The 13,507-nt window shown below is 38.2% G+C and overlaps 1 protein-coding gene across 1 annotated transcript in view; it reads left to right on the top strand.

Annotated features, from left to right (window-relative positions):
• USP24 (ubiquitin specific peptidase 24) overlaps window positions 1-13,507 on the top strand; it is a 144,785-nt gene that overhangs the window by 112,087 nt on the left and 19,191 nt on the right. The window contains exons 47-56 of the mRNA XM_011973840.1: window positions 277-418; window positions 651-770; window positions 1,191-1,411; window positions 1,741-1,865; window positions 2,960-3,101; window positions 4,281-4,431; window positions 5,445-5,540; window positions 6,225-6,328; window positions 8,592-8,705; window positions 12,304-12,400. Coding sequence (XP_011829230.1) covers window positions 277-418; window positions 651-770; window positions 1,191-1,411; window positions 1,741-1,865; window positions 2,960-3,101; window positions 4,281-4,431; window positions 5,445-5,540; window positions 6,225-6,328; window positions 8,592-8,705; window positions 12,304-12,400 — 1,312 coding nt within the window. The remainder of the gene's footprint in view (window positions 1-276; window positions 419-650; window positions 771-1,190; window positions 1,412-1,740; window positions 1,866-2,959; window positions 3,102-4,280; window positions 4,432-5,444; window positions 5,541-6,224; window positions 6,329-8,591; window positions 8,706-12,303; window positions 12,401-13,507) is intronic.

Below are 13,507 nucleotides of genomic sequence, written 5' to 3'. Positions count from 1 at the left end.
TCTCAATAGATCTATAAGTATTTAGTGACTTAAATTTCTTTGGTTTCTACTTCCAGAAGTAGAAAAAATTTCTTTGTGGGCTTAAGAAAATATTCATTGAAATTCATAATTTTAAGCAATTCTAAATTGTCACAAAGTGGCATTTTAACTTATTAATGGACTTTTAAAATATTGAGGGACTCCCAGATTAAAAATGTAGTTCTGTGTTCAATTATGGTAATTGAAGAGTTTTAAATTCCATTGCTGATTGTGGGTTTTCTGTTATTTCCTAATCAGATATGAGCGTGAAGAAGCTTTCATGGCTCTCAATCTAGGAGTGACTTCTTGTCAGAGTTTGGAAATTTCTTTGGACCAATTTGTTAGAGGAGAAGTTCTAGAGGGAAGTAACGCGTACTACTGTGAAAAGTGTAAAGAAAAGGTATTAAGTTTGCCCTTTTTAAAAAACAAGATTAATTTGTTATTCACATAGTGTGTCTTGGTTTTATGTAAAATCAGTAGTAAGCTCATATTGTTATTTCCATTAGATTGTGTCATTACTTGTTTTCACATGGGTCAGAAAGACTTTTGCCTTAATTACTGTGCTGTTTTATTTTCTCCATGGAGATGATTCATATTTGCTCTTTTTTCTTTTTTTTTTTTTTTGTCTTTAGAGAATAACAGTGAAAAGGACCTGTATTAAATCTTTACCTAGCGTCTTGGTAATTCACCTAATGAGATTTGGATTTGACTGGGAAAGTGGACGTTCCATTAAATATGATGAACAAATAAGGGTAACTTTTTTTCTTCCTGAAATTTTTCACAACCATTCATTTCCTCACTCCTTTTTTTTCCTTTTTCTGTTTTCATATTCCATCTACCATGTTAAGGCTGTTGTCTCAGCATTATGAAGAGCCCCTTGTCTTAGGCAGTTGCTGCTACTGGAATAGGCAGATCTGGAAACAGTAGCCCTCATTTCTAGAAGGCACCCTAGTGATTACTGTGAAGGAAAATGCCTTCCTTAGTGCTCAAACCAGAGACTACTTTAGACATTCCCAGACTTAGCATTTCTGAGATTTTATACTTGAATTGGAGAGGTAGTTGTTCCTAGCTTAAACTAGGAAAACACATCCTCTTATTTGGATCTCACTTAACTGGGTACTGCTATATACGTTACTAATCCATGTTAATATGGTCTTTTTGCTTTTACGTAGTTTCCCTGGATGCTAAACATGGAGCCTTACACAGTTTCAGGAATGGCTCGCCAAGATTCTTCTTCTGAAGTTGGGGAAAATGGGCGAAGTATGGATCAGGGAGGTGGAGGATCTCCACGAAAAAAGGTTGCCCTCACAGAAAACTATGAACTTGTCGGTGTCATTGTACACAGTGGGCAGGCACACGCAGGCCACTACTATTCCTTCATTAAGGACAGGCGGTAAGGGTTTCCTGAGGCAGCACTTACTCACTTTCTGCCCTCCCCTGCTCTCCCTTATCATCCATACTCACCACTGTGGTGCAGACACACTTTAGCATTGTTCTTGACTGTGTTTCATTTTGAAGTTTTAAAGCTTAGTGCAACTGGTTTTACCCCTTCAGTTTGAAAAGTTGTTTTAGAAATTGAAATAATTGTTACTACATATTTCTTATATATTTTCAAATGATAATCACCTGCTTTATTTGTAGACAGTACATAGAGATAAATACTAAGGATGAGAATGTTGATTTTTTTAACCTTATGATGTTTGTCTGATTTCCGGGCTCTAGAGGGTGTGGAAAAGGAAAGTGGTATAAATTTAATGACACAGTTATAGAAGAATTTGACCTAAATGATGAGACCCTGGAGTATGAATGCTTTGGAGGAGAATATAGACCAAAAGTTTATGATCAAAGTAAGTATTTACAAATGGATATTTTCCATTTTTTATTTATAGTTTTCTATAAAAATTAATAGTATTCTTTATATAAAAACAACAGATTTTGTTATTTTTATTATACTACTATTCTAGCTATAGAACCATGAGCAAGCTCTTTAATAACCAACGTGAAAATGTTCAAGGTGTTTATAAAAATTTTTAAAATAATTTCATACAACAACCTTGAGGGATAGGTAGGGGAGCTGGGAGTAAGTTAAAAGGATGAAATGAACATCAAAGAGAAACTAATGAATACAGAAATTGAACTTTAAAAATAGTTTTGGAAGTAGTTATCCATTAAAATTTTCAGATTTCCTTTTCACTAATATAGAGGTGTGACTAATTAGAGAAGACATTTCTAGCACCTGTGTTTTTAAAACCATATTTATTATGCAGTGTGGCAAAGCAGTCTTCCCCTCCACAACCCCCACTCCCAGGAGAAAAGAGTATGAGGAGAAGCACAACCCAATCAGAACTTGCTCTTTGATAAAAAGCTATTTGACGGAGACCTTGGCATTTCAGAAACCTGATTTTGAAATCTTCTAGTGGTATTTCTAAATTTTTAGCTGTATTGGATTCACTGTATTAGATTTTGATACCATGCCAGTATAGTCGTGCATCGTATGGTGGTAACCTTTACGGGTTGGATATAGTATTGTCAGAATTTACCTAGATTTGGCCGATCATGGCAGAAATGGTTAAGTGAGGCCAGTTATCCCATCCTGTGCCACATAACGTATTTTTAAATGTCACTTGCTATTTGCTTACATTTAGACCTCCCTAGGATACTTACCTTCTTTCTCTTACTCCATTACCATACTGCTCCCTTATTCCTTGCCCCCGCCTATATCACTTCCAAGTAAGAGATCAATCTTAGGCCCAGAATTGAAGTATCCTGACTTCCATGCTAAGCACTACTCTAGAGACACTCATATTTTACTTACACTTTGCATTTTACAAATTTAGGGAGTAGTTAACTACTTACTGGAATAATGGGCCCTTTGTTTTAGATTGTCAAGACAAGAAAAGCTTTTACTTACAGATGTCTTTCTTAATGTCTTGTTATAAAGCAAACCCATACACTGATGTACGCCGAAGATACTGGAATGCCTATATGCTTTTCTACCAAAGGGTGTCTGATCAGAACTCCCCAGTATTACCAAAGAAAAGTCGAGTCAGCGTTGTACGGCAGGAAGCTGAGGATCTCTCTCTGTAAGTGTCTCTTCCCTGTAATTTGCTGTGTGATTTCTGTGGTGATGATGTGGTCTATGAGAATATACTATTTGAGCTTTTAAAGATAATTAGCTAAGCTGGAGAGAAATTCTAAAGAATTCCAAAAAGAAAATAAATCCATTTCCTTATTGCTTCCTGGTTATTTTCTTGGCAAGAGATTGTTACATATTTAGAAAGATGCACGTAAGTTAAATCATTCTAGAGTTGAAGTGTTTTGTTTTTTGTTTTTTTGAGACAGAGTGGTCTCACTCTATCACCCAGGCTGGAGTGCAGTGGCATGATCATAGCTCACTGTAGCCTTGACCTCCCAGGCTGAAGCGATTCTTCCACCTCAGCCTCCCGAATAGCTGGGACCACAGGCAAGAGGCACCAGGCTCAGATATTTGGTTTGTTTGTTTTTTGTAAAGACAAGGTCTCCCAATGTTGCCCAGGCTGGTCTGGAACTCCTGGGCCCAAGCAATCCTCCCACCTAGGCCTCCCAAAGTGCTGGGATTATAGGCATAAGTCATTTCACATGGACCTTTTTTTTTTTTTTTTTTTTTTGATGTTAGCAGCATTTGTTGAATACACTTTCTGTCCAAAGCACAGTACTGTGCCAGCACTGTCAGAATGTTGTTGTTTTTTAAAGGTCCTGTCGTTGGTGAATTTGCCTTTTAATGTGTTGGGTCAGGAAAGTGTTTACTTTTTCATGTGAGAAATATGACTATATGTGTTTTATTAAATTTGAAAACTTGGTTTAATACTTTGTTCTTACAAGACTTTGAGTGTATGGCTCTAAGATAAGTTTATTTCACTGCTTTTTAATGGCTGGGAAAGATATCTCACAATAATATGTAGAAAGAATTCATTTTTGTGCTTACTAAATGTTAAATCTCATATGCCAATTAAGTAAAAATTTCTGTTAAAGTTTGTCCTGCACTATTTTATCTTCTATAATGTCAATCAGTTCTCCCAACTAATTAGAAGGTATTGCATTTTTTCATTTCTTAATTGATACATTACGATCATATATATTCATGTGGTACAGTTTTATGTTTCGATACATGTATAATAATCAAAAACTTTAATACCCTGTTTATGTGAATGTGGCAAGTCTTACTAACTACTGAAAAAATAGCCATTTTATACTAGACGAAATTTTCTGATTCTGTCTCTTAGGTCAGCTCCATCTTCACCAGAAATTTCACCTCAGTCATCTCCTCGGCCCCATAGGCCTAACAATGACCGGCTGTCTATTCTTACCAAACTGGTTAAAAAAGGTGAGAAGAAAGGACTGTTTGTGGAGAAAATGCCTGCTCGAATATACCAGGTAAGAACCATATAAAAAATTCTAACAGGGAATGTCCACGTGGACATCAAAATGTATCCAGTAGGTCCAGAAGTACTCCTGCTGGGTTAGTCGTACCACTGGTGCTACATCATCTGACACACTTGTCTCATGAAACTTTTACGCCACGCCACAGAGGGGACCATAGAGCTAGAGCCATGGAGTGCTAAGAACACAAGTATGAATACACACTCAGGATTGGCAGGCACAATCACTGACCTGCTGTGTGAGTGTGAGATGTCACAAATAAACAATGTTGTGGGGAGTGGGCAGTAAAGAAACCATGTTGCCAAAATAAACTTATTTTGTCCGGAGAGAAAAACAAGGTTCGTAACCTTTGAGTAGGACTAATAAGACAATGATTGGCCATTATTTATTGAACACCTACTGTGTGCTACGTGCTTGAAGCAAATCTTTAATTTGTAAAAGATTATTGTGCAGTATCAGGTTTTAGTCTCATTTTTTGGATGGAAAAACAGGTTCAGAAAAGAAGAAACACGTGCCAGTGTCACAGGGCAAGGATCTAAATTCAGAACTGTCTACTCAGTCCAGACTTTATACACTAATTAATCAAAAGCTCAGTAGCTAGAACAAGAGACTTTGAGAAAAATACGGAGTCTTACATTAAGAGAGAGAATTAAGCCATCTGACACAAAGGAAGCATGGAGTTGGTTGTGCTTGGGAGAGCTCTATTTGTCCCCTTCTGCCTAAAATACCGAGTTAGAATTTATTTGTCCTTCATGTGACGGTTTACCTGAATTTCCCAAAAGGGTATGGTTTAATGAATAATAGTTCTTATAACATCTTATATTCCAAAGGAAGGTTTTCTCTCTCCTCTTTTGAAAGTTCAAAACTTTTGAGAAAGGGAAATTATAAATTATAATTCACTTTTTATAAGTGCTTTTTACCTATATTTTTACATATCATTAGAAATGTCCTTCACATATTGAATATTTTTCCATATCATAAAAATAATTATTAATCTTCCTTTGTAGATGGTGAGAGATGAGAACCTCAAGTTTATGAAGAATAGAGATGTGTACAGTAGTGATTATTTCAGTTTTGTTTTGTCTTTAGCTTCGTTGAATGCTGTAAGTAGCTAATTGAATTCTTAGAAATAAGAAAGATTACAGTTAAATATATTTTAGCGAAAGCATTCAGTGATTCGTCTTCAATCTCAGTAGTTAGCATTCAGATTAGATGCAAAAAGATTTTCCCATAAATGTAGCCTGTATTGGGTAATATTAAAATGCAGGCAGCATTCTGAATGTATAATATAGATGGTGGGGAGGTGTGAGTTTCCCACATACTGGCTTTCTAAAGTGCCCTTGTTTAGATTTATAGAAGAATCTTGGAATAGCTGTAACTGTGAACTCATGTCAATGGATACTGGGCTTTGTGGAGATTCCTAATTTGTAATAAAATGTTACAAGACTAAAGATTAACTTTCAACTACTTTTCCTTGAGTACCATGATTATAATTTGCCAATAAGGGAAAACAGTGTTCTTAGTCTCTTGATGACTTAACATTCCTGTGGTCTAACAACTGTTTTGAGAGGATTTCATAAAAGAAATGAAGAAGATGTCTTTTCTTAACCTTTTTAAAAATTTAAATGGAACATTTTTTATAATGGACTGGCTAGATTCTTATTAGTATTTAACTTTATCATGTGTGTATATCATATTCATATATTGTGTCATATTTAGTTCGTAACAATGTGTAATAATCTATAAAACTTCTGTGAAAAACGTCCTCTTTCATGTTTCCCTCTTAGACTAAATTAAAGCATCCATATTATCCTTGCATGGCAAAGGTGAGCTTACAGCTTGCTATTCAATTCCTTTTTCAAACTTATCTACGGACAAAGAAGAAACTCAGGTGAGAAGTGATATGTTTTGATAATCTGTTGTGACAAAGGGCACTGGTTAATTCAGTTGAAGTTGAATTTATAATTTTAAAATATTGTGAAAGCAACTAGCTAATTTTATTCAGAAGACTAAGACATGTTCTCTAGCTTTAAGAAACTTCTAATCTAATGGACAGAATAGATCAAACAAAAGAGAAATACCTAAAAAGAGAATGGGCATAAATTCTGTACATCTTGGAACTGGGCAAAATCATACCCAGATAAGGAGATTAGAGTAGGCTATAAGACACTGATGTTCTCAGAGGGTTTTGAAAGGCAAAACAGAGAAACACAGAGGGCTCATTTTAGGCAGAAGGGAGAGCCTGAGTAACAGACAAGACTTCGTCTAGGGAACCATGAGTGACTAATTGTGTTTTACTAGGACGGGTGAGAGACTCCTGGAGCTGAGGCTGAATATTGGGTTTGGAACTCACTGAGTGCCCTTAGTACCAGAGCAGGGAGTTTGGGCTCTGTTCAGTGGGAGATCATGAAAGATTTTTGAACAGGGAAGTATGTCCAGAGTAATGTCTTAGAACAACAGTCTCCAGTATTTTTAGCAACAGGGACTGGTTTCATGGAAGACAATTTTTCCACAGAAGAGAGGGTTAAGGGACAATTAGATTCTCATAGGGAATGCACAGCCTAGATCCCTCACATGTGCAGTTCACAATAGGGTTCTTGCTCCTATGAGAATCAAATGCTACCACTGATCTGACAGGAAGTGGAGCTCAGGCTGTTCCTAACAGGTCCCAGACCGGTACTGGTCCATGGCCCAGAGGTTGGGGACCTCTGCCTTAGAAACTTTACAGACATGACTATATCTTATTCATCATTGGTTTTATGGTTTTTTTGTTTTGTTTTGTTTTGTTTTGTTTTTTGAGGTGGAGTCTCACTCTGTTGCCCAGGCCGGAGTGCAGTGGCACGATCTCAGTTCACTGCAACCTCTGCGTCCCAGGTTCAAGCGATTCTTCTACCTCAGCCTCCCAAGTAGCTGGGATTACAGGCATGCACCACCACATCCAGTTAATTTTTGTATTTTTAGTAGAGACAGAGTTTTGCTGTGTTGATCAAGCTACTCTTGAACTCCCGACCTCAGATGATCCACCTGCCTTGACCTCCCAAAGTGCAGGGATTACAGGCATGAGCCACTACGCCTGGCCTCATCATTGGTTTTTATCTTCAGCACCTTATAAGGTGCCTGCACATTATAGGTTCTGGATAAGTAGTTGTGAATAAATGAGTGAAGAATGAAGAGTATTGAGCAGTGGTTTGTAGAATATACCTAGAGTAAAGGGAGACCCAGGATGAGGAGACCAGTTAGAGTTAAAAGACCACTGAAGTTCCCAGACTTTTCCCTCTCACTAGCAAAGTCAACTTCTCCAAGTGTGGAGAGGTTTTTGGACAGATTTTGCAGTCAAGAAACTCTTGAGAAAAAAATATATATAGTGACAACTTCATTTTTATGTGTAATAATCAAAGATATATTAAGTGATCTCAGTCTTTAGTATTTGATTGAAAAAGAAAAAATAATGTATTCCTTTCTTTTAATGTCCAGATGGCATGGATTTTTATGTCCTAATGGCATAGGATTAATTAAGGACACTTGGTCACTTCTGTTTGTGAAATTTGCTCATGCTGTTTACACGTTGCACACTATTTCCATTTTGTTTATATGGTCATTACACACAATGATCATTTTGGGACATTGAGGGATGTAAGGGAGGTGTTATGAGGGCATGAGTAGAATAGTCATTATGCCTTTTTTCTGCCTGAATTTTTTTTTTATTTCGTAAGGTAGAATATTAACGATTTTAGCAATAAAGTATAAAAATGTAAATGTAAGTTATTCTGAAAGTGGACATTTTGTGAGTGTAAATTAATTGAACAAAACAAAATGCTATATAGTTCAGGCCTTTTTTCCAATTAGAGATGTTTGGTAAAGATGCAGAAGGAAGGTAAAGTCTAAGACTTAAGCTTCCTTACATGTTTTTGTTTGTGGGGAAAGATGAGCCACAACATAAGGAGCCAAGGAATGCAAAGCACTGGCTTCCAGAGTACACTGAGCCATGGTAGTGGGCAGTCATTGAGTGTCTCTTATCCCTCCACCCTACCCCGATAGGCAGACAGAGAGACAGACATTGATAGATAGAAATAAGAACCAATAAGAGTGACACTGCATGGGGTCATTGGCTGGGCTCATGCTCCTAACATTGCTGTCTCTGCTTCTTTTTAAAGGGTTGATACTGAAGAATGGATTGCTACCATTGAAGCATTGCTTTCAAAAAGTTTTGATGCTTGTCAGTGGTTAGTTGAATATTTTATTAGTTCTGAAGGACGAGAATTGATAAAGTAAGTGTTGGAGTCTTTTAATTGAAAGAAATTTGTGTCTCTTCCAGTGATTTAGAGCTGAAGTTTCTTATAACCCTTTTTATTTCAACTTGAAATTATTTTTCTGCTTAAAGTCCGTTTTAAACTCTCTTCACTGAAACAGTGAGGAAATTATTCAGGTCACTCTAAAATCATCTCAGGCAAGTATTCAGTGACCACAAGAAGAGCCTGTGAGGCAGATTGCCTGCCAGGTGCTCATAGGCACGTGGGTCCTAAACCGCTGTTATGGCTCAAGGGGATCAAAGACGCAAGTCTTTTCCCTCAGGGACTCAGAATCTGGTGGAAAGAGATAAACAATCCCAGGTTACCATAGTTCACAATATTGTCTAACTGTGTTTGGATTGTGACTAAAAAATAATTTTTAAAAAATCTACTGGTCGGCCGGGCACAGTGGCTCACGCCTGTAATCCCAACACTTTGGGAGGCCGAGGCGGGCAGACCACAAGGTCAAGAGATTGAGACCATCCTGGCCAACATGGTGAAACCCCATCTCTACTAAAAATACAAAAAAAAATTAGCTGGGCGTGGTGGTGGGTGCCTGTAGGCCCAGCTACTTGGGAGGCTGAGGCAGGAGAATCGCTTGAACTCGGGAGGCGGAGGTTGCAGTGAGCTGAGATCGCGTCACTACACTCCAGTCTGGCGACTCTGTCTCAAAAAAAAAAGCTACTGATAGTGTATTACTGATAGTGTATGATAGTACATCTATATGTGTACCTGAAATTTAAAAAAGAAAAGTTGCTTTTCTGGCAGAAATTCAGAATGCTCCAATCACTATGAATGTTTATACTTTACTTCTGATCATGCTCATCAAGTCAGCTCCTCCTGTCCTTGGTAGTTCAACATTTATGTGGGGTTCCAGCAAGCACTGCTGTGGTCTCTGGTGTCCCGTCTCCTCTATTCCCATTGGGCTTCTCCTTCACTCTCCTCAACTGTGCCTGCTCCTAGCTGCTCAACGTCACTGAGGAAGTACAGATTAGCAAATGAGCATTCCCTACCCCAACCACAGATGCCACACACCTGCCAGAGTCTGTTCCAGCTTGCCCTTTCCTCTCTTTATTGTGGAGGAAGTATCCCCTCTTCTCTCAAAATGAGTCTCTTTGCATGTCCTGACCTTCTCAAGGAAGTTGACCCTTTAAGTATCTCACTCTTAATTCTTACATCTTTACTTTCTAGAATTTTCTATCACTTCTGTCACTTCTGCCAGCATACAAATATGCTCTGTTTTCTCTCAAAACAAACACACAACAGGGAATTCAGAAACGCAAATCTCTTCCCACAAGGCAATCAGTCTGGTGGTAAGTTAGAGATCTTTTCAGAACTGCTGGTCCCTGATCCCCTTCCTCTCTAGGTCTGAGCTCCAAACATTTATTTGCCTACTTGATATCTCCACTTTTCCCTCTAATCTATTTCATTCAGCAACAGAACTGTTCTTTTTTAAACAAATTAGATCACATTACCTCTCTGGTTAAAAATTCTTCAACGGAATCCTATTAGACTCAGAATAAAATCCAAAATTTTCACCACTACCCACAAGGCCTTGCTTGATCTGGTTTTTGTCCTTCCAGGCTTTCATTGACCCTCTCCCTGCTTATCAGGCTTTAGCCATACTGGCTTATTGGTTCCTTGAACCCGCCGAGCTTATTTTCCTGCCTCAAGGTCCTTGCACCTGTTATTCTTTATCTGGAACACTGTCCTCCCCTCTTCACATAGTAAGTGACTTCTCCTTCAGACATCAGCATGAATAACATTTGCTCTGAGAGGTTGTTCCCAGTCACACAGTCTAACGGATGTTTGCCTGCTAGTCTGCTCCCTGTTTTTCTGCCCATCTCTTCCACTACAACTTCAGCTTCTTGAGGCCAGAAGCCAGGTTCAATTCATTCCCGACTAGACACAAAGAGGCTGGCAAATAGCAAGCACCCAAATACTTATTCATGCATGTATACATGCATATATATCCATATAATTCATAAAAAGGGTCAGTAAGCATTTCTTTGAAGTGCTGTGTACTATACGCCTTTCCCTTTAGAGTTTGCATTAGAGATAACCATTTTTTCTAGTTTGATTCCAAAATATCTTTCCAACAGGACTCCTGAGCATTGTGCAAGCCTTAGAATGTTATAGAAACACCATCCATTTGGAAGGAACATAGCAAATATTTTATTCATTCCCTTATATCCAAGCAGGCTTGCTTTTAAATTTCTCCAGAGAAGCTGTAACGTCCTTTGGGTAGTATGTTTTTAGTTTCTTAGTATTCCTAATGCTCAAGAATCCTGGTGAAGTACTTCTACATTCTTCCTGATAGAGTTTATTATAGTTTGTTTCTTTCTTTATAAAGACCAATTACTCATCACTATCAATTGCTATGATTTTGTGTTCGAAGAATAGTCTTTTTTTTAGTTACTTATTTCTTTACAATTTTTTAAGATAGTCATTTTTACAACTAAAAAATAAGTATACTGTATTCATATTTTAGTAACTGTAAACATAAAGTGGTGTCGTCTTTTAGATCAGCTCCTCGGTGTAGTCCTCTTTTAAGGCAATTCTTTAAACCTAACTGTAGTTGTAAAAAAATTAATTCATAGTAAATATTGCTTACAGATTGATCTAAAGAATTCAAACTACTAACATGAAGGATACTTTACATCTTTTAAGAGCCTTTTATTGTGGAAATGTTTAAACACACACAGAAGTAGGCAGAATGAGCCCTTTCCTGTACCCAGGCCCCAGGCAAGTTGTCAACTTTTGCCTGTCTTGTCTTAGCTATCTCAGCTCTCACACACGACACCCACATGCAGGCTTTTTTTTCTCTCTGAAGTATTTTAAATTTCAGACATTATATCATTTCACAATAAATTTTCAGCATGTATCTGAAGGTAAAGTTCATCTCTAACAGTGAAGTTAAAAAAAAAAAAAAAAAGCAATGTAAGTACTTTACCATTATCATGAACCAACAAAATTAATATAATTCCTTCATATCACCTTGTATCTAGCCCGTGTTCAGATTTCATCCAAAGGTCTCGGAAGTGTCATTTTACCATTGAGTTTGCACAAATCAGGATCCCGTGAGGTCCCCACATGGCCTTTGCTTTCTGTGTCTCTTAAGGCTCTTTTGACCATCAGTCGTTCCTTTGTCCCCCTGCCCCTTGTATGCTGTGCCATTTGTTTGGGGAGTAGACTGTTTGCTCTGTAGAGCTCCCCATATTCTGAATCTGTTTACATCCTCTAGGTATTCCCTTCAAGAGAATTGCACCTGAGTCTGATTATACCTCTAGAGCTGAACTTTATGGGAGTACTTGGTATCTTTTAAACTTTCTTATAGTTGCCACTTAGAATTTTAGTGAATTTTGAACAGAGCCTTGTCGGCTAATACGTGGCATTCCAGTTAGCAGGAATAAGCAGAAGTGAAGTGACCTGGGAAAGCTCCACTTGGCCTGTAAGCGCTAACAGTGTCAGGAGACTCTACTTTTGTTTCTTGGCTATTAGGTGGGAACTGTGTTGGAGAGGTTGAGGTTATGGAAATGTATCTTGCTTTCTCACACCACCTTTCTCTTTCTTTCAGGATTTTCTTACTGGAGTGCAGTGTGAGAGAAGTACGAGTTGCTGTGGCCACCATTCTGGAGAAAACCCTAGACAGTGCCTTGTTTTATCAGGATAAGGTCGGTCTTGTTTTTAAAGCGTTATTTATACATTGTGTTTTTACCAAATGTTTTAAATTACAGGTAATAAGAAAGAGCCTAGGATTGGAGTCTGGTAATTTTGCCACATAAATGCACCTTCTGTGGACTGATTTTTGGTACATGCCAGGGAGAAGGCATTCTGTCCCTTCCTCCTCACATCCCAAACACCACGGTAGGCCGGGAATTCAGGCCTGCTTTGGTCTGCTTTGGGATTTTCTCTCTAGAAACACTCCCTTTTCAGAGTCCTCTCTCAAGAATTTGTATTAGATCTCTCTGAACTGAGACTAATCTGTGTCTAGAGACTCATCTAGACCAGCAGACATTTTGAGCCACCTCTGGCTTTGTCTCTTTCCTTATAAGCTATTTTCCTGATCTAAACCTGCAGCTGGCAACCAAACCAAATGGTGCCATTCATCCAGGGGCGTTAAGTCCTTACAGATACAGCAGTTACTTCCCAAGTTTGCTGTTTCAAACAGCTGACACTACATGGAAAACTTTGAAAAATGTTATTTTCACAACAAATTGGCTTCTTATAAACATTGGCTGGAGGCATTGTGCCTCAATGAACTAAATACAGATTCTAGGAATTACTGCTTCAAATGCAGATGTTGGCTTTGCTGTGCAACTTTGAGCAAGTCTTTTAAGGAGGATGTTGATCCAGATACAGTGCCTGCCACCCAAGCACTTAGTTCCATGAACAAGGCTGTCAAATATGCCCTTTAGGAAGGTCCTCAAAGACTGTGTCTCAATTCCGGGAATCATTAGGAAGTTGAGGTTTACTGTAAGGCAGTGGTTTTGATCAGCTTAAATAGCAGAACCATTTTTTAAACAAAACCCTATCTGGATGCACAATATAGAATACAAACCACAGGAGCTGCTGAGGACAGTTCAAATGCCATTGCTCCATTCCCTGTAGAAGTTTGTAAGATGTGTCAAGAATCCTTAACGTAAGGACCATATCACTCTCCTCCTTCCTCCCATGTACCAACCCAAACAAAGGATAAAGGCAGAGTTAGTGCAGCCTCCCTAGAGATGGGGTCAGGCCACAGCATATTACCCACCAGCCTCTAAAGGCAGGACAGCAGG

Source organism: Mandrillus leucophaeus, unplaced genomic scaffold (genome assembly GCF_000951045.1).
Source record: "Mandrillus leucophaeus isolate KB7577 unplaced genomic scaffold, Mleu.le_1.0 Scaffold14, whole genome shotgun sequence".
Classification (NCBI taxonomy): Eukaryota; Metazoa; Chordata; class Mammalia; order Primates; family Cercopithecidae; genus Mandrillus; species Mandrillus leucophaeus.
Note: the sequence above shows the minus strand (reverse complement) of the source record. Positions and strands in the feature narration are given on the sequence as shown.